Genomic DNA, 24,297 nt, shown 5'->3' with positions numbered 1-24,297 from the left:
GACAAATGCTGGCTGCTGTGCCTCCTGGAACGCAATCAGGCCGGCAATTGAGTTCATTGGCTAAATCAAATTTGGGCTTCTGTGCGAAGCCCGTTTCTATTAAGTGCTTTAACATACCTCACCTCCTCAGTCTATTGATAAATCCTATTACCCATTACAAAGCCAGAGGCAGCTTCCTTGCATACAAGACAGAGGCTGACGGGCAGGTGCTGGTGGGCTTGGGTGTGAGGCTTAGGGGTAACACAGTGGGTATGGCCAGGGCCTGCGAAGGCACCCCCAGCCTGAGCAGCCTAGCTGACTTCAGCAAGGTTGTGTCTTCCCCTGTAGGAAGGCCCAACACTCCTGAGGGAAGGACCAGGTCCAGGTGGTAGCCCAGAGAGGCCCATTACTCACACAAGGAAAACAGGAGAAGGAGCAGGGTGTGATGGTAGAAGGGTGGGAGGCGACAGGGGTGGGTGCTAGCAAGCCCAGCTGGTCCTGCTTCTCTGCCTCCTAGCGCCTATATTCCAGTCTCTTTCTTCTCTGGAAAGAGCTCCAGATAGTAAGACTTCTTTGTTCATGTAAGTTCATTTGTTCATGAATAAATAAATGAATGACTGACTGAATTAATGAATGAATTCCACACATATACAGCACGCCTACCTGGTTCTGGGTGCTGGTGTTACGGTGAGAACAAGCCAGACCCCATCCCTGCTCCCTTGGAGCTCAGAGCCTATGGGGGCGGGTGTCAGACGTTTACGTGCATAGCTATGGTAGCTATGGCAAGGCTGTGGGATTGCCGCCAGCCGCCAAGGCTGGAGAAGGGGACCGAGGGGCTGGTTGCACAGGTCTCCAGCCTTCAGGAGCTCCAGAGAGGTGCTCTCTGAGCCAAGCCCTGAGGGGTGAAGAGTTTGCCAGACAGGAAGGCCGAGGAAGGCCAGGTCATGTTCCAGGCAGAAGGACTAGGCCCTAGGCCAGCCGGAGGGACCCAACCTTCGGGGTGGCTGGTCTTGGGAGTCTCAGAGCCCAGGCTGCAGAAGGAGGTGAGAGGGCGAGTCTGTGATCACAGAGCATGGACTTGAGTCTTAGGTCAGTAGAAGACCGCGAGAGATACTGTGCAGAGAAGTGACTGAGTTTGTGTTTAGGGACAAAAAACTACAGAAAGGGCAAGACTGAAGGGAGGGAGGGAGGGAGGTCATGTCCCCAAACCAAAACCTGATGCCAGCCTGCACCTCTCTTCTAGGGGGCAGGGCTGCTGATGGGGGGGTCCGCCTTGGGACCTAGTTCAGGCTGAGAGTGGGATGGAGGGATGGTTAGAAGCTCTGCCCCACAGAGTGGAAAGAGGCCTCCAGGAACCAAAGCATGAAGTGGGTGCCTCAACATGGGGGAGAAGCACAGAGAAGCCCTGAGCCTAGGGCAGTCAAGCCAAGGCCTCTGGTGAACCCCGGGCCCCCGCGGAGGCCTCCGCTCATCCTGTGGGTCTGCGTCTGTGAGCAGGGGGGCAAGGCGGCCGTGTGGAGTGTGATGTGTCTATGACTGGGTGCTTCTGGAAGCAGATTCGCGAGTGTGGGTGGGGCAGGTGTGTGTTTATGTGTGAGTCAGGGGCACGTTACAGATGAGTGAATGCCTGCGTGTGTGTGTGACTTGGCGGCTACATCTAAGGGAGCATCTGTGTGTCTAAAACAGGCTTCATATGGGATGAAGGGCCAGGGATCCTCTGCAATGACCCCCCCCACGCTCCCTCTGCTGAGATGTGGAGGGCGGCAGCCCAGCCCAGGGGCAGAACGAGGCCTGAGGATGAACCTGGATGTGGCCTGTCCTCTCCCCACCCAACTTCCCCTCTCCAGCCCCGTCTGTCCTACCCAATTGCAGCTGGTGAGGCCCAGCAAGCCACAGAGCTGGGGTGGGGGGACAGGAGCCTGCCAGGTGTTGTGGCTACAGACCCAGCGGGAGTGGCCCACGCAGAACTGGGTGGGGCTCAGTCCCCTGTCCGCTGTTGGTGGCAGCACTCTCCTCCGAAGTCCCTTTGGCTATATCTACTATGAGTTGAGCTTCTCATTCCTGCATGACTGTTGACTGATGAAGGGACAGAGGACAGAGCTGCAGATGAAGCTGAGGAGCTCCACTCGGCCCCCAGGTGAGTGACGGAGGAACATGGGCTGTGTGTTCAGGTGACAAAATACCGACTCCTTCGAGGGATCCATGGCTCCCCTTCCTCAGGCATCTCCTGAGTGTTGGGACTTGAGCCGACAAGTTTCAGACAATCTTTACAACAGCAGGATCCCATTTTACAGGTGGGGAAACTGAGGCCTGGAGAAATGGAAGAGACTTGCCAGAAAAGAGCAAATGGAAAGAGCTGGAATCTCAGGCAGGCTGCTCACTGGCACCGTGATGTGCCACTCTTTACTCAGGACAAAGGGATTCCTGTGAGCCACCAGGGTGGGCCACCCTGGGTTGTCAGGATGGACATGGAGTCTCTAGAAGGTGTGAGAAGCAGGGTTTCTGACCTAAATATGAAATCAGTCAGCCTTTCCTCCTTACGCATGCTGGTGGGCCCTCTGTCCTGTCAGCTCTCCGCCCACCCCAATCACTTCCTCGGCTCCTGTCCCCAGTGTCCCTCCCGCCCTCCCCGCAGCTATCTTCAGTCCTGGTGGATTCTTCCCATCCCAACGCCAACGCTGCCGCGCCTCCCGCCTTTCAGAAACAGCCCTCTCCCCTCCCCATTCCCCCAGCAGCTCACACCCCATCTCCCTGCTCCCCTTCCGAGCCAAATGTTTTCAAAGCTTGCCTACACCCCCTCTTTTTTACCCCCTATTCACTCTTTTAAAAGTGTTGGCATTCACCCCTGAAACCACCCCACGACGGCCTTCATCCCGGGCTCTGCTCTGGGTGCGTCTGCTGTGACCTCCATCTTCCCAGGTCCAGGGGCCCATGCTGGCTCCTCCACTTGGACCCTCAGCAGCAAAGACACAGGTGGCCGATGTCCTGGAGGCACGGCTCTCGCGTGGTTTTGGGGCACCGCCCTGCCAGATCTCCCTCTCTCTGATCTCAGGGCTGCAGACCGCCCGGCTCCCCGGCTCTCCTCTCGGAAGTCTCGCACGCCCCCACGGCGGGCGTCATCCGCACCGCGGAGCTCAGGACTCCCTGCGCCCAGTCTCGCCTGCGCTTCACACTCAAAAGGCCCAAATGCTCCGGATGCCTCCAAAACGCTCACAACCAACAGGTCCAAAATAGAAGTCAGGCTTCCTCCAGTGCACAGCCGCGCTGGAAGACGGCCTGGCAGTTTCTTATAGAGTTAAACACGCTCACCAGATGACCCAGCCGTCCACACCTGGGTGCTTACCCAAGAGAAGCGAAAACTTATGTTCACCCAAAAACCTTGCCACGAATGTTTATAGCAGCTCTATTCATAATCACCCCAGACTGGGAGCCACCGAAACGTCCTTCCACGGAGACTGGGTAAACAGACCGCGGTGTGCCGCGCACACAGCACAGTCCTACTCAGGAGTGAGGAGCCTAAGCCACGCAGGTGGCCACGCCATGAGCCTCAGAGACATGTCGAGGACAAAGGGGACCCCTTGAAAAAGCCACGTGCCGCACGACTCCACTTACAGGAGATTTTCAGAAAAGATGGGGAGCAGATTGGGGGCTTCCAGGGGTTTTGGGACCGGGACCGTGGGGGCTCCAGAGGGTAGCACAGGGAGTTTTTGGAGAGACAGGCTGTTGTGGACCCAAGCTGTGGTGACAGTTACATGAAGCTATCCACGTGCTAAAATCCCTAGAACTGTACCCCCAACAGGTCCATTTTGCTATATGAAATATAAAAATAAAAAAATTAAGAAATTTAAAAAATTCCCCTCCAGAAAATTCCCTCACCTCCGTCCCCATTTTACAAAGCAACATCTCCATCCACCCAGTGTCTCCAAGCCCAACGCCTGGGAGTCCCCCCCGATGCCTCCCACCCCCTGCTCCCACCAGCCACTCAGCAACACTGCCACCAAAGGCCACCTCCAGGCGGCCCACATCACAGCCCCTGTCCCCGCCAGAACCCCGCCAGGCTGCTGTCGGTCTTGGAAGGACCCGCCCGGTCTCCTGCTGGCCTCCAGCACCACCACCCCCAACTCAGATTTCCAAACACCAGAAATCAGATCACACCTCACCCCTGCCTGTAGCCCTCCCACCAAACTTCAACCAAAACCAACTTCCTCCCGCGGCTGCAGGACTGGCATGATCGGGCCCTGCCTGCTTTTCTTTGGAATCTTACCCACCCACCACAGCCGCATCACATTGAGTCCTTAGAAGGCACCGCGCCTGTCCCACCTGCTGTCCCCTGCCACAAATGCTGTGCCCCCGTTCCCCCTTCGGGTTTCTCTTTGCTTTCCCCAAACCCCGGGTCCAGGTCTCAGGTTGGTTCCCAGCTCCACGCCCACATTGCCCTGGGTTTTGAGATAGAGTCTTGCTCTGTCACCCAGGCTGGAGTGCAGTCATAACTGACTGCAGGCTTGACCTCCTGGGCTCAAGCAATCCTCCACCTCAGCCTCCCAAGTAGCTGGGACCACAGGCGCACACCACCGTGCCTGGCTAATTGTTGTATTTTTTGTAGTGACAGGGTTTCACCATGTGGCTCAGGCTGGTCTTGAACTCCTGCACTCAAGCAATCCGCCAGCCTCAGCCTCCCAAAGCGCTGGGGTTACAGGTGTGAGCCACCGTGCCTGGCCTTGCCCTGGGTTCCTTCTCACCTGTGGGCACTTGGGGGTACTGGGTTTGTGGATTCCTGCTCTCCCACTATGGAAGCGTCAGCCCCTCCACGCTCTTGGACCCTGGCACCCTGCTGTGTTCAGCACGTCTTAGGTGCCTGCTCTGGGCCAGATCATGTCTCCCGAAAAGATATGTTGACATCCTGACCCCCATTGCCTGTGAATGTGACCTTACATGGAAATGGGGTTTTGTGGAGGTGATGAGGATATAAGCTAAGCTGAGGTCATGCTGGAGGAGGGCGGGCCCTTATCTGATGTGATTGATGTCCCGGTGGGAGGAGACACGGGGAGACAGCCGCTCAGGAATCGGACAGCTGCAAGACAAGGCAGAGACTAGAGTGACGCAGCTGCAAGCCCAAGAATGCCAGAGGCTGTCAGCCCCGCCAGGAGCGAGTGGAGGGCGGAGGGTGTGGGACAGGTTCCCTCCTGCAGGGTCCACAGTGAGCCCAGCTGCACCCTGATTTCAGACTCCTGACCTCCACCCAGTTTGTGGTACTTTGTTATGGAGGCTCCAAGAAACCAAGGCAGTGCTCATTAGAAATATGTGTTAATTCATCCCCGCAAGGTCTGAGAAAAAACATCTGTTGAGTGAATTAATATGATGGCAAGAAAGCTCGCAGAGGAAATGCCTTCTCAGGCAAGAGAAGAGGGAACCCCGATTCTGCCCAGTGCCGCTGGGAAAGCATTGCTGTGCGTGACTCTCTCCCAAGCACCTGCAGGGCTCCCCGAGCCTCCTGCGACCCTGGCCAAGCCTGAGATGCCCCTCCTGCCCTCTCTGCTCCACCCAGCAGTGGAGCAGAGCCAAAGACCAGAGGAGACCCCAGGCCCAGGGGCCAACCACCCGCCTTGGCAGTGGACCTCCCCAACTCTTTAGCACAGTCTGGCGCCTTCCCAACATGGGCATTTCTCAGTGGAGGCCGATGTGGTCTTGAATCGTGCATGCCGGCTTTTTGGTGGGAAGCAGTAGTTCAAGGGGCCTGGGAGGTGCAGTTGAAGGTGTGTGAACTGCACCTAACAAAATGTCTGTCCCCAAAGAGCTGGGTGTCCCCAAAGAGTTGGGTTTATTTTATTTTTTAAATTTTTATTTATTTATTTATTTTTTGAGATGGTGTCTCACTCTGTCGCCCAGGCTGGAGTACAGTGGCGCGATCTCGGCTCACTGAAGCCTCCACCTTCCGGGTTCAAGTGATTCTCCTGCCTCAGCCTAAAGAGTAGCTGGGATTACAGGCACCCGCCACCACGCCCAGCTAATTTTTGTATTTTTTTTTTTTTTTGAGACGGAGTCTCACTCTGTTGCCCTGGCTGGAGTGCAGTGGCCGGATCTCAGCTTGCTGCAAGCTTCGCCTCCCGGGTTTATGCCATTCTCCTGCCTCAGCCTCCCAAGTAGCTGGGACTACAGGCGCCCGCCACCTCGCCCGGCTAGTTTTTTTGTATTTTTTAGTAGAGACGGGGTTTCACCATGTTAGCCAGGATGGTCTCGATCTCCTGACCTCATGATCCGCCTGTCTCAGCCTCCCAAAGTGCTGGGATTACAGGCTTGAGCCACCGCGCCCGGCCTAATTTTTGTATTTTTAGTAGAGACAGGGTTTCACCATGTTGGTCAGGCTGGTCTTGAACTCCTGACCTCAGGTGGTCCGCTCACCTCGGCCTCCCAAAGTGTTGGGATTATAGGCGTGAGCCACAGTGCCCAGCCAAGAGTTGGGTTTAAAAAAATGAAAAGCACAACACAAAGCTGCCTTTCCAGGGACTCTCCAAATATTTTGGGATCATGGGCTCCCTTTGAGAATGGAACAAAAACTAGGGGCTCTCACCAACTGACTGCACACACACGACACTTAGCATATATTTCAGGGAGTCCATGGATCATTGAGGCCCACCCTTTGCCCTCCTAAGAGCCCATAGTCCCCAGCAGAAGAATCTCCAGGCCCTCTGTGATCTGCTGTTCTTTCTGTGCAACCCCAACAGCCATGGCTCCTCTCCCTGGATGGTCTCACTTAAACCCCAGGGTGATTGTCTCCATTTTGTGGAGGTGGGAAGGAGGCAAAGACAGGTTAGGCAACTTGCCCAGGGTCACACCTAATCCAGAATTTGCACCTGGACAGTCTGACATGGAGACCACCCACCCATCTATTTCCTTTATTTTTTAGTGTGCTAAAATATATGTATATATTTATCACCTTACCATTTTTTTTCTTTTGAGATGGAGTCTCTCTCTGTCACCCAGGTTGGAGTACAGTGGTGCGATCTCAGCTCACTGCAACCTCCACTTCCCTGGTTCAAGTGATTCTCCTGCCTCAGTGTCCCGAGTGTCTGTGATTACAGGCGCCCACTACCACACCTGGCTAATTTTTGTATTTTTAGTAGAGACAGGGTTTCGCCATGTTGGCCAGGCTGGTCTCGAACTCCTGACCTCAAGTGATCCTCCCGCCTTGGCCTCCCAAAGTGCTGAGATTACAGGCATGAGCCACCGCACCCAGTCACCTTACCATTGTTAAGTGTACGGTCTGGTAGCATTAGTACATCCACAGTGCTGTGCAAGCTCTGTCACCATCCCTCTCCAGAACTTTAAATCATCCCAAACTGAAGTTGTCTCCATTAAATACTAACCCCCATTCCACCTTCCCCCAGCCCCTGGCAGCCATCATTCTACTTTCTGTCTCTATGAATTTGATGACTCTAGGGACGTCGGGTAAGCAGAATCATATGGTATTTGTCCTTTTGTGTCTGGCTTATTTCACTTAGCATCATGTCCTCAGTGTTCATCTGTGGTGCAGCGTGTGTCAGGTTCTCCCTCCTTTTTAAGGCTGAATCATATTCCATTGTATGGATGGGCCACATTTCGTGTCTCCATTTGTTGATGAACAGTTGTGTTGTTTCTACCTTTTGGCTACTCAGAATAAAGCTGCATGGGTGTACAAGTACCTGTACATGGGTGTACAAGTACCTGTTCAAGTCCCTTCTTTCAATTCTGTTGGGTCTATACCTAGGAGCGGAATTGCTAAATCTATATTTAACTTGCTCAGGAGCCACCATACTGTTCTCCACTGTGGCTGCACCGTTTTTGTTCCTACCAGCAATGCATGAAGGTTCTGATTTTTCCACATCCTTGCTGACACTTGTCATTTTTTGCTCGTCCAATAACAGCCATCCTCATGGGTACCTCCATTTATTTTGTTTTCATTGAGATGGGGGGGGTCTCACTATATTGCCCAGGCTGGTCTTGAACTCCTGGACTCAAGTGATCCTCCTGCCTCAGCCTCTGAAAATGCTAGGATTACAGGCACCAGCCACCACACCCCAGCCTTTCCATCTATATCTCAACCTTCTGGCCTCAGTTTCCTCATCTATGTCATGGGGGCAATGATCCTCACAGGACAGGACTTAATGAGGAAATGTACATAAAGGACTCGGGATGCTACCTGGGCTATGGGAATTTTTGGTGAATGATAGTTAGTATTGCTGAGGGAGGAGGCTCTGCCTTCCTAGAGTTTCAAGGAGTCAGCACAGGCAGAATAACATCACAGAATTCCCTTCTTGCCCCTGTTTTTCCTGTAGAGCAGCTGAGAAAGAGATGCAGGGAGGGTGGGTACAGGAATAGGGTGACTGAAATCGCCTGTCTCTGCACTCCCCTCCCCGCACCCACCTGCCCACCCTCCACGGTTTTCTTCCCTCTGCTGTTTCTATTCTCGTCCAGTGTCCGTCCATCTCCGGTTACGGGGCGATCAATAGGGACAGGACGTTTATGAAAGAAATCAAGAAGGCAAGAAAGAGGGGAGGGAGTCAATGGGGGGGAAAACCAGGTTGGGGGAGGCCCAGGGACATAGAGCAGCTAGACCCCCGCAGGGTCTGGGGGAGCTGGGTCTGCAGGAGCTGGGCTTGGCCACTCCAGAGCTCAGATCTGCCCATCCGGGCCCAGCTCGGCCTCTGGGATCTCACGGGTTTCCTCTCGCTCAAGGACTTCAACCTCCTCCTGGGCAGAAAGGGGTTGAGGATGCAATGCCTGGCACGTAACAAATAAATGGTACCTGCCTTTCCTGTTCCCTTAATCCACATTTATTCCTGTTGAGCAGAGTGGGCACACAAGACCTTAATTTGGTGCAAAGGACCTCCCTTCATCATCTCCCACAAACACCACCCACTGGGCTTGAATACCTCCAGGGATGGAGAACTCATTCCTCCTTTCCTGTTCCTGCTGGCAAAGGACCTGCTGGGCTGCCTCCCTGGAGCTTCCAAGGGTTTTCTGGGCAGAGGAACTTGCATGGAATGATGCTCTCTTCCTTCCGACTCCCAGGTCTGGAGTGCGCAGGGCTGACTGGGCTGTTTTGCTGTTTTGCCCCTGCCCTGGCTCTAGTGTGTTGGCCCTGCCTCGGGCTCATCGAATGCGGCTGCTACCACAGCTGCAGGAGGACACTGAGCATTTCAGGGCAGGGGTGCCCCCTGGCAGCTAGTGAGCTGCCCTGGGCTGCAGGTGTATTTTGTTTTCCCTGCACAGAGTTTAAACAACTTTTTGAAGTAGGTGCCAATATTTTTGAAAGCAGGAGACTTTATATAGATACTGCTGTGCACCTTCCTTTGTTACTGCAGAAGATCTGGAATGTTTGGTCTGCTGTCTTGTGAGGGGCCTGCTGTCTCCATTTCTCCCCAGGCCACACCCTTCCCTATCACTTCTGATGGTACCATAGGTACCCATATACATTATCTTCTTCTCATTATTTTTATTATTCTTTTGATTTTATTTATTATTTTTAGTTTTTTAGAGACAGGATCTCTTTCTGTCACCCAGGCTGCAGTGCTGTGGCACCATCATAGATCACTGCAGCCTCAACCTCCCAGGCTCAAGTAATCCTTCTGCCTCAGCCTCCCAAGTAGCTAGGACTACAGGCGCACACCACCATGCCTGGCTTCCACAGAAGCTATGTTCCCAGCCTCTGCAGACATTTGGGACTGCAACCCCTGTGAACCCAGAGGCATACTTCCACACTCCTTCTAGTACCTGGGTTGGGTGCAGGAATGGCCCCATATCTAGGCAGCCCTGATCCTAAGCCTCCTCGCCTTCCCTCTCCCACTGTCTAACCAGAGGAATGAGACACTGGGATAAGCTCTTTGAATATAGCATTTCATTGACTCCTCACAACCAGCAGCTGACGACATTACTATTTCTCCATTTTGCAGATGAGAAAACTGAGGTTCCAACAGGTTATGGTCATCCATCTCCATGGAGGCAGCAGCTTCCACCTCTCCAGCTCACTTGAAGAGCTTTGCAAAGACACAGGCTTCTGGACCTCACCCGAAGCCTCCCAGTCCGAAAGCTCTCAGTGGTGGGGCTGGGGAACCCTGTCTTAAACGGCTCTCCTGTGAGATGCTGGGTCAGGTTTGGGCCCCGCTTCTCTTAATGGTTGTGTGGAGGGTGGGAGCAGAGGCCCCTCCCGCTCCAAGCACCATGAAGGGATGATCTCATTCCTCCTCAAATCCAGATTCTGCCCCAGATTTGCTGCACAGTCTGAAGCCAACCACTCTCCAAGCTCTGCACCTGAGTTTCCCCATGTGTGGAAGGAGAAAATAGCTCCCGCCCCCTGCCTGCCTTCCAGGAACGGGCACGTGGAGCAGGCTTCGCGGGAGGCAGGGAGGGGGTGTGGCTGGGACTTGCGGGTGCCTGTGCTTCTCTCAGAGCCACTGGCACCCCACCTGCCCCCCGTGGTGGGGCTGGAGCTCAGTCTGTCCCCACCTCTTGTCCCCCTCACCATTTGTACCAGTCCCTCCTTCCCAGGACCCTGGGCTGGCTGCAGCTGCTCCAGCTCCTCCTCTGCAGCCAGGTGCTTCTGTCCTCCCTCTCCTGCCTACACCGTTGCCTGCCATTGGGGTCCCCCCTTGGAGCTGGAAATCGCTGACTTGCGTGGCAGAGCAGGGAGCCACCATCCATCAAAGAACCTTCAATTCAGAGGGGAGTCCTGTGGGATGGCCCCATCATACAGGCTATCTGAGCTCCAGGTGGGCTCTAGTCAGGGCTGGGACCAGAAATGAGGCAGCCACCAGGCCAGGGCTAGGGACCGCTCGCTGGCTGAGTCCATCTTGAGCCCGGACACGCTTGTGTCTGGATGTTAGCTGTCTGCCATGTAGTGGCGCTGTGCAATCTCCTTCTATTCCCTGACCTCACAGGCCTCAGCCTCCTCATCTGAAAACATGAAGCTGGGGGAGCACTGCCCCCGCAGGGAGAGCTCCAGGGTGTGGGGATCAGGTCCGGCTTGCTCAGTGCTGTGTCCTTGGCATGTGGGATCTGAACCATTCAATAACCATTGGGAAATTAAACGACTATTGATTAAACAAGAAAATACACATGAAGCCGTTAATAACAGCACTCAATAGCATATGAGCCTGTAGCAAATGCTGGATAAACATTTGCTGTTCTTGTTAGCGGACCGCAGCAGAGCCACTGGGCAACATGGCGGTCATGAAATTCTGAAGGAATCCCCAGAACAGGTTCAGTGTGAAATCCCAGAGCCTGGGAACCCCCAGGGGTCCCTGGTGCCCACTCAGGAACTTCAGGTCCCACATCCCCCTTTGCCACGGGTCCTGTGTCTCTGGCTTCTCAGCATGGCTGGACTTTCCCAGGGGAAATGAAGAGGTAAAAGGGGAGGTAGCCTCAGCCCTTCCTTGAACCGTCTCACCCGACCCAATTCAACGACAAGCCAAGCTGCCGCCTGAAGAGTGTTTACTCTCTTTCTGAATTGATTGCACACTCTTGCCACCACCTCGGCTCCTCCCTGCCGCCCGCAGAGGCTGGGTGCCAAGGGGAACCACCTCCAGGGAGACTTGGGCTCCAGGCAGCCTCAGTTCTCTTGTCACAGATGGGAAATCAAGACAGGGTGCAGAGAGGCAGGGTTTGAACCCTAGATCATTCTGCTGGGGTTGAAGTGGCACCACCAGACCCTGACCATCACAGGCCTATTCTGGACCCTAGAGGGCCCCACATGAGCCGCCTTATGAAATGTAAGGCAGGGTCCTTGAACAGTTGCCTGAAGATGAGGGTTTCCCTGAGCAGCCCAAGGTCAGAAGACAAGCCAGGAGCCTGCAGGGCCTGGGGAGCTGGTTCCCAGCCCTGAGCTGCTAAGCTCGGGGATTGGCGGGTGTCTAGTAACAACCAGACAATGGCATTCCAAGGGCAGAGGTCACAGAGATACCCAGAGGCTGAAAGTCTGGATACCAGCTTCCACCACAGTGCCTGTATATGGGGTGTTTTCCAGAACATTCCTGATTTTGAATATCCTGTCCCAATTGAGGTGGGTTAGAGATCACGGGTATCAGAACCACCGGCCCCTGTCTGCACCTGCTTCACTCGCATCTGCCAGACTTGAAGCTGACTCCGGCTTCATGAACAACCTGTCTTTGCCTTTGCCCACCTGGAATCCACACACACTGTCAAAGTGAAACAAAATGCACACAGAAGCTGGAAACAGTAGCACCACAGTGGCCTGTCCAGCCTCACCACGCAGGCATCACCACAGCATATGGCTGGCAAACGGGCTTCCAGCCTTTCTCCCCAACCCATGATGTTTGTCCCGGTCTTGTATACGCTTACAGCCAATGTGTGTTCAAGATGCAGAAATGATACACAAGGCGTATCATATATTTTACAAAAACAGGATTATGCTCTACATGCCATATGGCAAATCACTTTTTCCACTTGTCAGGAATTATAGATTTAGGTGGGCATTGAGAGCCTGCAGTGGAGAGATGCCCACAGTGAGTGATCATCCCAGCTGGGCTCCCCAGGTGCAGCCCCTGCCTGCACCTGCCTAAGCCAGGCTCCTGGCCCGGACTGCCCCAGCACCCTTGGGTCTCAACTCTCTCCTCCCTCAGCCCACCCCAGCCCTCTCACTGCATTATTTTGTCCAATTTTTTTATTAAACACTTTTTTTTTTAGCACATATTATGTGCCAGGCACTGTTCTGAGTACTTCATCAACTTTAACTCATTTAACCCTCACCATAATCCAGCAAGAGAAGTATGCTTGTTACCATCCCCGTTCTACAGATGGCCCAGGGAAGACGGCATTGCCCCCACAGACTGGCATATTATCTGCCAAAAGTATCAATGACTTAGGACAGCACAGAACCATGTATTCATCCACAATCTAAACAGTTTTTGGGAGGTAAAGGCTGCTTTCTTCTCCTATGACAGTCTTTTGCCTTCCTCAAAGTTTCCTCAAAACACATTCCTCTCCAGAGCTGGGCAAGAAAGAGCTGTCTCAGTAGGTCTGGGTTGTCCACACCCTGCACATTCCAAAGAAAGGTCTGACTCTGGCCTGGCTTCTGCGAGGTGACCCCTATTCCATAAGCCCTTGGAGTATCCTGTCTAGAAAGAGTGTCCATGTTTGCCTGCGGGTCTTGGCACACATCAGAAAGCCTATGATGATGAGATTTACTGGGGGGCCTTGGGCCATGTAGTATCAGCTCAACCTCTGCAGGGAATGGAGCCAAAGACCAGCCATATCATCAGCAATGCCTCTACCATCAACTCCCAATAAAAACTCTACACTGAGGCTTCGGTAAGCATCCCTGCCTGGCGGTAGCTCACAAGTGTTGTCCCATGTCACTGCCAGGAGAATCAAGTGCTGCCTGCACAACCCCACTGGGAGGGGACAATGAGAAGCTTGCACCTGGTATCTCCTGGACCCAGACCTGTGTACCTTTTCCTGTTGCTGATTTTAATCTGTATCCTTCATTGTAATAAATCATTACTGTGAATATAGCAGCTTTGCTGAGTTCTGTGAGATTTTCTAGTGAATCATGGAGCCTGAGGGTGGTCTCGGAAACCCCTGAATGTGCGAGCCCATTCACTGAGTCAGTGGACAGCCTCAGAGCACTTCTCACAGTCAGCACCAGGAGTTAGCCCAGCCCTGCCCAGACAGATTCCACTCCTGCCCTCCACACCTCCAACACATGTACTTCCTTCCTCCAACACATGCACTTCCTTCCTCCAACACATGCACTTCCTTCCTCCAACACATGCACTTCCTTCCTCCAACGCATGCACTTCCTTCCTCCAACACATGTACTTCCTTCCTCCAACACATGCACCTCCTTCCATGGAAAAGCTCAGGCATTGGGTCTGTGCAGTCCCAGCCATCCTAGACAGCCCCTATGATGTAATATCAGGTAATATCCCGGGAACCAGGTAATGTCCCAGGTGCTAGGTAACCTCCTGGAAATCAAGTAACATCTCAAGAACCAGGTTATGTCCCAGGTACCAGGTAACATCCCAAGAACCCGGTCATGTTTCACATACCAGGTAACATCCCAGGTGACAGATAGCGTCCCAGGTTGCAGGTGACATCCAGGGCTTCCCCCGGCCTTACCTGCCAATGACCTCGATGTTGGAGATGGCGTAGAAGTACTTGTAGAGGTTCTCCCGCTGCACGTAGGTGCCGCCCAGCGCCGGGCGCAGCAACCGCATGCGCAGGTCAGTGAGGGTGAAGAACTCCTTGAGGCCCTTGGCGCTCTCCAGCCGCGTGTAGAGGTTGTCCATGTTGCGCAGATCGGGGCCGGCAAAGATGGCGAAGCGGTCCCGCACCTCGAAGCGCACGTGCTTCTCCTTCTTGGAGCCCGCCCAGCGCGAGTACTCCTCGGTGCAGAGCACGCGGTGGGCGCTGGAGGACGACATGTCCCGGGCCCGGCGGGCGGACATGCCAAAGGCCTCCATGCAGTCCTCGGCGTAGAACTGGTAGGGCTGCCACGTGCGCCCGTTGTCCAGGGACTTCTCCAGGACCATGACCGTGGGCCGGCCGTACTCGAAGGTCATCACTACGTCATCAGTCAGCTCCACAGTCTTGTTCCACGAAAGGGTGATGTTGGCTTCCAGCGGGCTGGGGTAGCGGCTCCAGGTGATGCTCTGCCAGTAGGTGGCCAGGCCCTCCTCCTCCTTGTCGAACATGAGCCTAGGCGGGTGGGCCAGGTCCGGGTTGGAGGCGTCACACTCGTTGCTGCACAGGTAGGGATTCTCCTGCAGCGGGGAGAGGAGAAGGGAAGGGTGGGTGCTGGATACTCAGGACGGCCTGGGAAGCCCCTGCCCAGCCTGGCCCCTGCTTGCAAGCCCAGACGCCTGCTCTGTGGCTACAGGGCCTGTGCTCCGGTGCCCAGACATAGCTGGGGGATTTGTGCCCATTTCCTCAATGCGTGCAGAGGTGTGCAATCCCATGGCTTCCCAAGAAAATGCACACTTGTTCCTGCTCTAAATACAGACAACCAAGAAGGCTGGGTGTTAGTCCCCTGCTCTGAAGCCTTCCATGGCTCCCCATTGCCTGGAATACACAGTCCTGACTCTGTAATATACTGACCCCAACGTGCCCTCCCACACCTGGTGACACTGTGCCTCAGCCTCCCCAGGACATCTGTCCTCCTGCCCCTGCCTGGTTGTACCTCTGAGCCTTTGCAGATGGCATTCTCTCTCCTTCATGTGCCCTTCCACTCTCTGTCTGCCTCAAAAATTCCCATTCACGTTCTCGACTCTCTAGACATCTCCTTAGCTGAGTCACCTTCATGAGCCTTTTATTTTTTAATTTAATTTTTCTTTTTATTGAGATGGAGTCTTGCTTTGTTGCCCAGGATGGAGTGCAGTGGGGCGATCTTGGCTCACTGCAACCTCCACCTCCCAGGTTCCAGCAATTCTTCTGCCTCAACCTCCCAAGTAGCTGGGATTACAGGCATGCACCACCCTGGTCAGCTAATTTTTGCATTTTTAGTAGAGACAGGGTTTCGCCATGTTGGCCAGGCTAGTCTCGAACTCTGACCTCAGGTGATCCACCCGGCTTGCCCTCCCAAAGTGCTGGGATTACAGATGTGAGCCACTGCGCCTGGCCCCTGAGCCTTTTTACCTGTACCCTTAGGATTGGTAAACATATTGAGGTGCTCAAAGAGGGACTGGAAGCTCTGGGTCCCTCCCTGATCCCTTACTCTGAGTCTCTTCTATCTGACTGTTCCTGAATTTGATAAACGGGTGAACGTAGGGAAAATGCCTTTCTGAGTTCCGTGAGCTATTCTAGCAAACTATCAAACCTGAGGGAGGAGTCATGGGAACCCCCAATTTGCAGCCAATCGGGCAGGTATGGGAGGCCGGAACTTGCAATTACCTCAGAGGTGGGGGCAGTGTGATGGGACTGCGCCCTTCACCTGAGTGTTCTGATGCCAGCTCTGGGCAGTGTCAGAATTGAATGCAATCATCAGACACCCAGTTGGTGTCCAGAGAGCTAGAGAATAGGTTGGTGGTGTGGAAAACCCATGCATTTGGTGTGAGAAGTGTCATTGATGGAAACAGGCCAGAGAGACCTGAAAATGTCACTAACGTAGTGGTTCCCAGGGTCCCAGAGATGACTAGGCCGAACACAGGGCATTTTTAGGACAGTGAGGCTATGCCGTATAATACTGTAGTGGTGGATGCATGCCATTATGCATGAGTCAAAACCCGTAGACCCGGGCCGGACGCGGTGGCTCACACCTGTAATCCCAGCACTTTGGGAGGCTGAGGCGGGCAGATCACCTGAGGTCAGGAGTTTGAGACCAACCTGACCAACATGGAGAAACCCCGTCTCTACCAAAAATACAAAAAAATTACCCGGGCGTGGTGGCACATGCCTGTAATCCCAGTTACTCGGGAGACTGAGGCAGGAGAATCACTTGCACCCGGGAGGCGGAGGTTGCAGTCAGCCAAGATCGTGCCATTGCACTCCAGCCTGGGCAACAAGAGCAAAACTCTGTATCAAAAACAAACAAACAAACAAACAAACCCCATAGACCTGTACAACACAGTGAGTGAACTCTCATGTAAATATGGACTTTAGTTAATAATAATGTATCAACAATGGCTCATCAGACATGACTCATATGGTGGCTCATGCCTGGAATCCCAACACTCTGGGAGGCTGAGGCCGGAGGATCACTTGAGCCCAGGAGTTTGAGGCCAGCCCAGGCAACACAGAGAGACCCTGTCTCTACAAACAATAAAAAATAAACTGGGTGTGGAGTGGTGGCACACGCCTCCAGTCCCAGCAACTCAGGGGGCAGAACTGGGAGGATCACTGGAGGCCAGGAGTTCAAGATCAACCTGGACTACACAGCAAGACCCTGTATCTACATAAACAATGTAAAAATTAGCTGGGCATAGTGGTGCACACCTGTGGTCCTAGCTACTTGGGAGGCTGGGGCTGGAGGCTTGCTTGAGTCCAGGAGTTTGAGGCTGCGGTGAGCTATGCAGCACCACTGCACTGTAGCCTGGATGACAGAGAGAGACCCTGTTTCTAAAGAAACCCCCCAAAACCCCAAATATCCCCCACTAATGCAAGATGTTGATAGTAGGCGGGGAAAGATGGTGGGTGGGGGAGGACGGCATGGGGTTTTAGGTACTTTCTGTACTATCTGCTCAATTTTCTGTAAATCTAAAACTGCTTTAAAATATTAAGTCTATTAATTAATTAAACAAACAAATCATCGAACACTGTCACTAACAGCCACACAGTGCTCCAGACCACTTGCGGCCCTTTTTGATGAATATTTCAGGCATCTGGTTTGCTCAAAGACAAAATGGCTTGGATCTAAGTTAAAACTTCTCACTCTCAAATGAGCTGTTTGGACCCCTTGGGGGAAGTAGGGCCCACCACCCTCTGAGGGACTGAGCCACACCCCTGCGGCCCCCACCAGGCGCCACTGCAGCAGCCTCAGCCTGTGGGCTTCCATCCTGTAGGGTGGAGGACAGGTACCCCGGCTGCCTGGGGCTCCTCGGTGGCAGGGCTGACCCTCAGTTCATTGAGGCAGGTTCCACAAATCCCTCTTTGGCCAAAATAGCTCTGTCCTCAGGCCCCCATGCAACCTCAGAGTGGCAGGAGCTCACCGTGAAGTCCAGTACCTCCTTAAGCAGATGGGGAGACTGAGGCCAGGGCCAGGGCAGGACTGGCCCCAGCCTTCTGGAGAGCGGATGGCACCTCTGAGGAGGAGTCTGCTGTCACCATCAGAGATATCCACACCACTGGCAAGCCCACCAAGCCAGGACAGCAGAGGGACATGGCGGGGGCAGGGGAGGGTGGTTCCCAGCTTCCTCACTCACTGGCCAGGTGACTCTGGGCAAGACACTGCCCTGTCTTGTGCTGTTGCCTGGAATGGTGAGGGGCTGAGAGGCCGTGGGGATGGCCCAAAGGCCTGAGCGGGTAGCAGGTAGCCTGGGCTGGAGGAGGTAGGCTTGACCTGTGAGAGAGCTGGCAGCTGGGAAGGGCGCTCTGAGCCTGGACGCAGAATGGACTCTGTCTGTGCCAGTCGGGACTCAGAAGAAGTTTGGCTGCCTGATGAGACGCTAGGGCCCATGTGCATAGAGAAAAGGCCTTTGGAAGGCACAGTGAGACAGCGGCCGGCTCCAAGCCAGGGAGAGAGGCCTCTGCAGAAACCAAACCTGCCAACAACTTCATCTTGGACTTTCAGCCTCCAGAACAAGGAAAGACATTTTTGTCGTTTAAGCCACCTGGGTCTCGTGTGGTACTTTGTTATGGTGGCTGGAGCTAAGACAAGCCTCATCCCAGGTGAGCAAAGAGGGAACAGGCCGGGAGGAATGGCTCAGAGGGGTAGAGATCAATCGGGAGTTTTTGATGATTTCCCCAGAGGCTCTCTCTGGGGTGTCCCCCACCAGCCTGGTTTCTTAGTACGCTGGCACCAAGTGGCGTCACACTGCCTCACCTCCCCAGAAAGCTCTTATCAACCCAGCACTGAAGCTGTGCCATTTCCCAGGCCACTTCGTCCTCGCCCACCTCGGAGCTTGTGCTCCTTTGGCCACTCTCTGTCCTCCTGGTTTTCAGAGCCCTCCCACATGTGCCTCCTCCAGGAGACCCTCCTGACTTGAATCAATCTTTTTTTTTTTTTTCTTTTTTGAGACAGAGTCTCACTGTGTCCCCCAGTCTGGAGTGCAGTGGCGCGATCTCGGCTCACTGCAAGCTTTGCCTCCCGGGTTCACGCCATTCCCCTGCCTCAGCCTCCTGAGTAGCTGGGACTACAGGCGCCCACCACCGCGCCCGGCTAATTTTTTGTGTTTTTAATAGAGACGGGGTTTCCACGCCTTGGCCTCCCAAAGTGCTGGGATTACAGGCGTGAGCCACTGCGCCCGGCCTTGAATCAATCTTTAAACCGAGTTGTCTCATCATCCATCGTAGAGTTGTTAATGTGCTTATTGGGGACAGTGTAGTGAGGCCTCCATATTGGGCCTGGACCTCAGTAACCACTCACTCAATTATACTTATCATTATTATCATATTAATTAGCTATTAATCAAATGACAGCGATATTGACATATTTCCTACTGAGTGCTGATAGTATTCCTGTCAACCCCAACTACTGAGCCACCCACACTTCACCTTTTCCCTGGTCTCTCTTCATCTTCCTGCTTTACTTAGCCCTACCCTGCCCAGGCCCCTGATGGGTTCTATGGGGTGGAGGTGTTGAGGTGGGGACAGGGTGTCCCTCAAAGCCCCCAGTTGCGCCTGGCCTGTCACTGGGAAGACTGACACAGCTGGTTCTGGCTGGAGATGGGGGCTCCATGCTGGCTGCTCCAACCTACAGGGCCCTCTGGCCCCTGCCCCGGCCCGGGAAGCAGATGGTCAGAAACTAATGAATCAGCCTGTGTGTTTACAGGCCCCTCGCCTGCTGCGGTGCGGGCTCAGTCAACAGCAAGTACAATAAATAAATCCCGAGCCGCGGCCAGCACAATTCTCTCTCTCCCTCTTTCTCTTTCTGTCTCTCTCCTTTTCCCTCTCTGATTTCTCTCCCCAAGATCTCAGAATTCCACTGAGCTGGTCAGGAGTGTGGAGCATCCCAGCAAAGGCACTGTTGGCGCTGACCTGACCTTCCTTTTCCTCTGCAAACACAGTATTGCTTCCTCTTAGTTTCCTTCTATTCTTTTTGTTTTGTTTTGTTTTCTGAGACAGAATCTTGCTCTGTGGCCCAGGCTGGAATGCAGTGGTGCAATCTCAGCTCACTGCAACCTCCGCCTCCTGGGTTCAAGCGATACTCCTGTCTCAGCCTCCCAGGTGCTGGGACTACAGGTGCGCACCACCACGCCCTGCTAATTTTTGTATTTTTAGTAGAGACAGGGTTTCACTATGTTGGCCAGGCTGGTCTCGAACTCCTGACCTCAGGTGATCCGCCTGCCTCGGCCTCCCAAAGTGCTGGGATTACAGGTGTGAGCCACTGCGCTTGGACCTTCTATTCTTCACTGGGGGAATTCTGAGGACCCACTGGGGTATTAGAAGCCTAGTTTACCCCAGTCCCCCCTACCCCAGTCCCCAGTTAGCATCTGAGAGCTGATAATGTCGTGGGGGTGGGGCTGAGACTGGGAGTGTCTCCTTCAGCGGGGGTGAAGGTTTGCCAGCCTCCTCCAGGTCTGTGCGTTTCCACCCATTTCCAGGACAGCAGATCAACTAATCACAAAAACAGCAGTCAGAACAAAGTGGCCTAATACAGGGAAAGACTGTTAGGCACACCTCTAGCCTTTCAGGATGGCTCCAAAGCCGCCCTGTGATAGCATCAAAAGTAGTAGCTACTTCTTTAAATATTTCATGAAAATTAAAACAACAAAAAAACCATACCCCTGATTTTTAAAAACAGCCTTGGGATTTTCTCTAGAAAGATGCAGTAACATACCCCTTTTCCATACAGTTTTGGGCCCTGGGGTCTGAAAGCCCTGAGTTCCCTCTCAGCTCTTTCCTTTCAGGCTGTGTGACCTTGACGAAGTCACTTGACTTCTCTGAGTCTCTGTTTTCTCACCGAATGTCATGTGAGATGGTCTGTGTCTCACACTATCTAGAATCCCTGGGAAATGTCTCCAAACGGGAGTGATTATTTTGAACAGCAGCTTTGTATTAACTCAGGGACACTCCACTCCCAGCTTCCACAGGAGGAAGAGGTGAGGCTGAGACCACCAGGCTTGTGCATGAGAAACTCGGGAACTTCATGGCATGGACCGTTCCAGGAACTCCTGACTCAGAAGAGTGTGATGATCATAACATTCGCTGAGTGCCAGCCCTGTGCCCGGGCTGGGTTGGGCACTTCACAGCCGCTCCTCCCTGCACCCTCTCAGCAACCCCCAGGGAGGTAGGTGCTCCAGTCAGCTCCATGTCTCAGATAAGACAGTAAGTACCCATGGCCGCATATCACTTACCCATCCCCTGGATTCCACGGGACCCAACCTTGAGGAATCTTGGGGAAACCAAGCCTGTCATGTCTACAGCTGTCCTGTCTCTCTGGACACACACAGGCAAGTCACCGGAAAAGTCAGGCAGTGTGGCTAGAAGTCAAAGGAGGGTGGGCAGAGCGAAGGGAAGGCAGTCAGCCAGGCCCATAGCACCAGAGAACTGGGTGACGGGGAGCCTCCTACACAGATGCCAAGCCTGAGCTCCTGGCATGAAATATTCTATGGAGAAACCATTTCATGCCATGCTTTTCAAGCCTTGTGATGGGAGCTTAAATGCTTTTCCTTTTATGTTATTTTCTGTGCAAAGGGTACAGTCAAAGTCAGAGGCCAGGTTGTAAACATCATAGGCAAGCTGCAGGCAAAAAACATAATTGAATGGGAAAGTGAACCGTTAGCAAGAACGGAGGTAAATGTGGCCGTGGGAAGCCCAGTCATTTGAACCTCTGGGCCCCTGACGAAGGAGCCCATTGGAGGGGCGGTCACTGGAATGGTCACCAAGTCTCACGAAGAAGAACAGACAACGTCATGCAGCTGGCCTTGCACCCAAGCCTGCGCTGGGATGAAATTTCACAGCTGGGATGAAATCGCCAGGGTGTCTCAGGCAGAGCTCTGCGGTTTGCGGTGGGATGCACTGGCTCACTCCCTTAACTGCGGACGCGTTCCACAGGCTTGGATGAGTCTCTGTTTCCTTGAGCCCGATGAGGCCTGGGACACGCTACCCTAAAACCTTCTTAAAATATTTTAGGCTGGGCGCAGTGGCTCATGCCTGTAATCCCAGCACTTTGGGAGGCCGAGGCAGGCTGACTACCTGAGGTCAGGAGTTTGAGAATAGCCTGGCCAATATGGTGAAACCCTGTCTCTACTAAAAATAAAAAATAAAAATAAAAAATCAGTTGGGCGTAGTGTTTCGTGCCTGTAGTCCCAGCTACTCAGGAGGTTGAGACATGAGAATTGCTTGAACCTGGGAGGCAGAGGTTGCAGTGAGCTGAGCTCGTGCCACTGCACTCCAGCCTGGGTGACAGAGTGAGACTCCATCTCAAAAAAAAAATTTTTTTTTAAGCTGAAGGGATTTAAGAAAACCACAGAAATGGAAGATCACTTTGACCTTCCTCTGCCTTTCTTCCCTGAAGCAGGACATGAGGCTCATTTGAGAGGTGCCCTCCCAATGCCCGGAGGACAGAACATTCTCATCTCCAAAGATGACGGGTCACAGAGAGGGACCTGGACACACAGGCCTTGCAAAGTTCTCACCAGTTTATCACCAGGAGATGATACTTTTTTAAAGCCAATCATAGTTCTCCATGACTATTTCTCCCTTAAACCTAGCATAAAAAATAGATGTTTACCAATGTTTTTGGGTCTTCATTCCTTATGAAAACTCCCATGAGGCCAGGCAACACAGGGAGATGCCATCTCTACAAAAAAAAACCTCAAAGAACAAAAAATAAAACTAGCCGGGCATGGTGGCACACACCAGTGGTCCCAGCTACTTGGGTGGCTGAGATAGGAGGATCCCTTAGGCCCAGGAGGTCAAGGCTGTAGTGAGCCATAACTGTGCCAAAAAAATAAAGAAAGAAAGAACGAAAGCCTTTTTCACATAAAACTTATATTAAATCCACTCATATGATTTGGTTGTGTTAATCTATCTTTTACGAGGGGGCCTCAGCCACTAACAGGATGGATGAGGAAGAGATCTTTCTCCTCCCCGAGAACCTTGTCTTCTCAGTTGGAGGGGAAACTTCACGCAGGCGGCGACCACATCTGATCCTGTCCCCACTCCAGCCCCAGCCCCCAGCCCTCCTCAGGGACTCGGGAAATCTTCGTAGAAAGAATGAATGCCCAATGAGGTTGCTAGCACTGGCTTCACAGGGTTGTCATAGGAATAATGCCAGGTGAACCACAGCAAGTGCCTCGGTGGCGCTGGCTCACGGGTGATGGATGCTGGGAGAACATTCATGACCACTGTCTGGCCTGGTGCTTCAGCAAACAGCAGGCCCTGCCGTTAGGGAGCATGTCTTCCACCTCGGCCCTGTGCTGGGTGCTCCATGTGCGTCAACCCCACCTCCCATTCTCTCAGGGATCCTTAGGAAACCGAGACTAGGAGAGGCTGAGCAATGTCCCAGGGTCATGCGGCTCGGCAGGAGCCAAAGTGAGACAAGAAGCCAGGGGACGGCCCGCTGAGCTGGGCTCTGAGACAAATTGGGAAGTGGTGCCCTTCACCCTGGGCCACACTGTGCTCCGGCGTTCCATGGAGAGGCAGGCGGCACAGCTCTTGACACCAAGGTGCATGGGCAGGCCTGGGGAACAGTTTAGCAGCTGACAGATTTTTTTTGAACCTGTCTGCTGATTTGCCAGCGGAACCCTTCTCATCCTCAGCCCTTCAGCCTCACCAGGACGGGAGGCTGCTGCCGCATCCAAGGTGGGAGGCTGGAGGCTGCCCAGGAGAGGCCCTGGGTGTGGGTGCCCAGGTAGAGGGCCAGGACTCGAGCACAGGGGGAAGCAATGGTGGGAGAAGGCGAGGAAAGGCAGCCGAGCTAGCCCCATCCTCCTCCTTGGACGTGGCCTCTGCCATCTGGGGGAAACTCTATGGGTTGGGCAGGTGCATAAATCAGTAGGTGCCCTGACCCGTGGGGCCATGGAATTTGGACTCAGGGGACTGCCCCTAACACCATGTGTGACCTTGCTCGGGGCCTTGCCCTATCTGTGCCTTGGTTTCCCCATTCACGAAATGACCGGGCAGGAGTGCGCTGTCTGCCTCTGACCCTGACATCCTAAAGTCTCAAGTTCTGCAGGTTCCTCAGGCCCCTGGTGCTGCTAAGGAGGAAGGGCACAGAGACACATCTTCCTCCCCTGACTCTAGGGAGAAAGCCGGGGTGCTGGGGGAATTCTCCTTAACAGATTACTTCCTATTTATTGGTAAGAAAAGTTGCAGAGGGGATAAATTATTAACAAAGCAGAAACGGAGATTCTGTTCAGAGCTGATTCTAATTCTAGCGGCCCTGATGGTCTCTAACTCTCTGAGCTCTCCCTCCCTCCCTCCCTCTCTCTTTCTCTCTCTCTCTCTGTCTCTCTCTCTCTTGCTGTGTGTGTGTGTCTTATTCTCCTTCTATGGTTTCATTGATCGCTGTCCCTCTTGCTCTCTGTGCCACTAACTCCTTCCCCAGCGTGCAGGCTTCTCTCTCCTTCCCTTTCCGGATTCTCTTCGTGCACAGGCCCTGGACGACAGACAGCAAGGTCACCCTCCCTGCTCGTGAATCAGCGTAAACCGACCTGGCATTTTACAGAGCTGGAGCTGCAGCTGGCCAAGGTGGCTTTTCTGTTTTGTTTTCTGGTTGGAGCAATT

The 24,297-nt window shown here is 53.6% G+C and overlaps 1 protein-coding gene across 10 annotated transcripts in view; it reads right to left on the bottom strand.

The window, feature by feature from the left end:
• Positions 1-24,297, bottom strand: part of NTNG2 (netrin G2) — an 80,494-nt gene that overhangs the window by 31,689 nt on the left and 24,508 nt on the right. For all 10 annotated transcript variants that reach the window (XM_033194689.1, XM_033194621.1, XM_033194658.1 and 7 more), the window contains one exon: positions 14,092-14,735. In XM_033194689.1, the coding sequence (XP_033050580.1) occupies positions 14,092-14,735 (644 nt within the window). The remainder of the gene's footprint in view (positions 1-14,091; positions 14,736-24,297) is intronic.

Source organism: Trachypithecus francoisi, unplaced genomic scaffold, assembly GCF_009764315.1.
Source record: "Trachypithecus francoisi isolate TF-2019V2 unplaced genomic scaffold, Tfra_2.0 Contig01585, whole genome shotgun sequence".
Lineage (NCBI taxonomy): Eukaryota > Metazoa > Chordata > Mammalia > Primates > Cercopithecidae > Trachypithecus > Trachypithecus francoisi.
The sequence above is the reverse complement of the archived record's forward strand: the minus strand, read 5'-3'. Positions and strand labels throughout refer to the sequence as shown.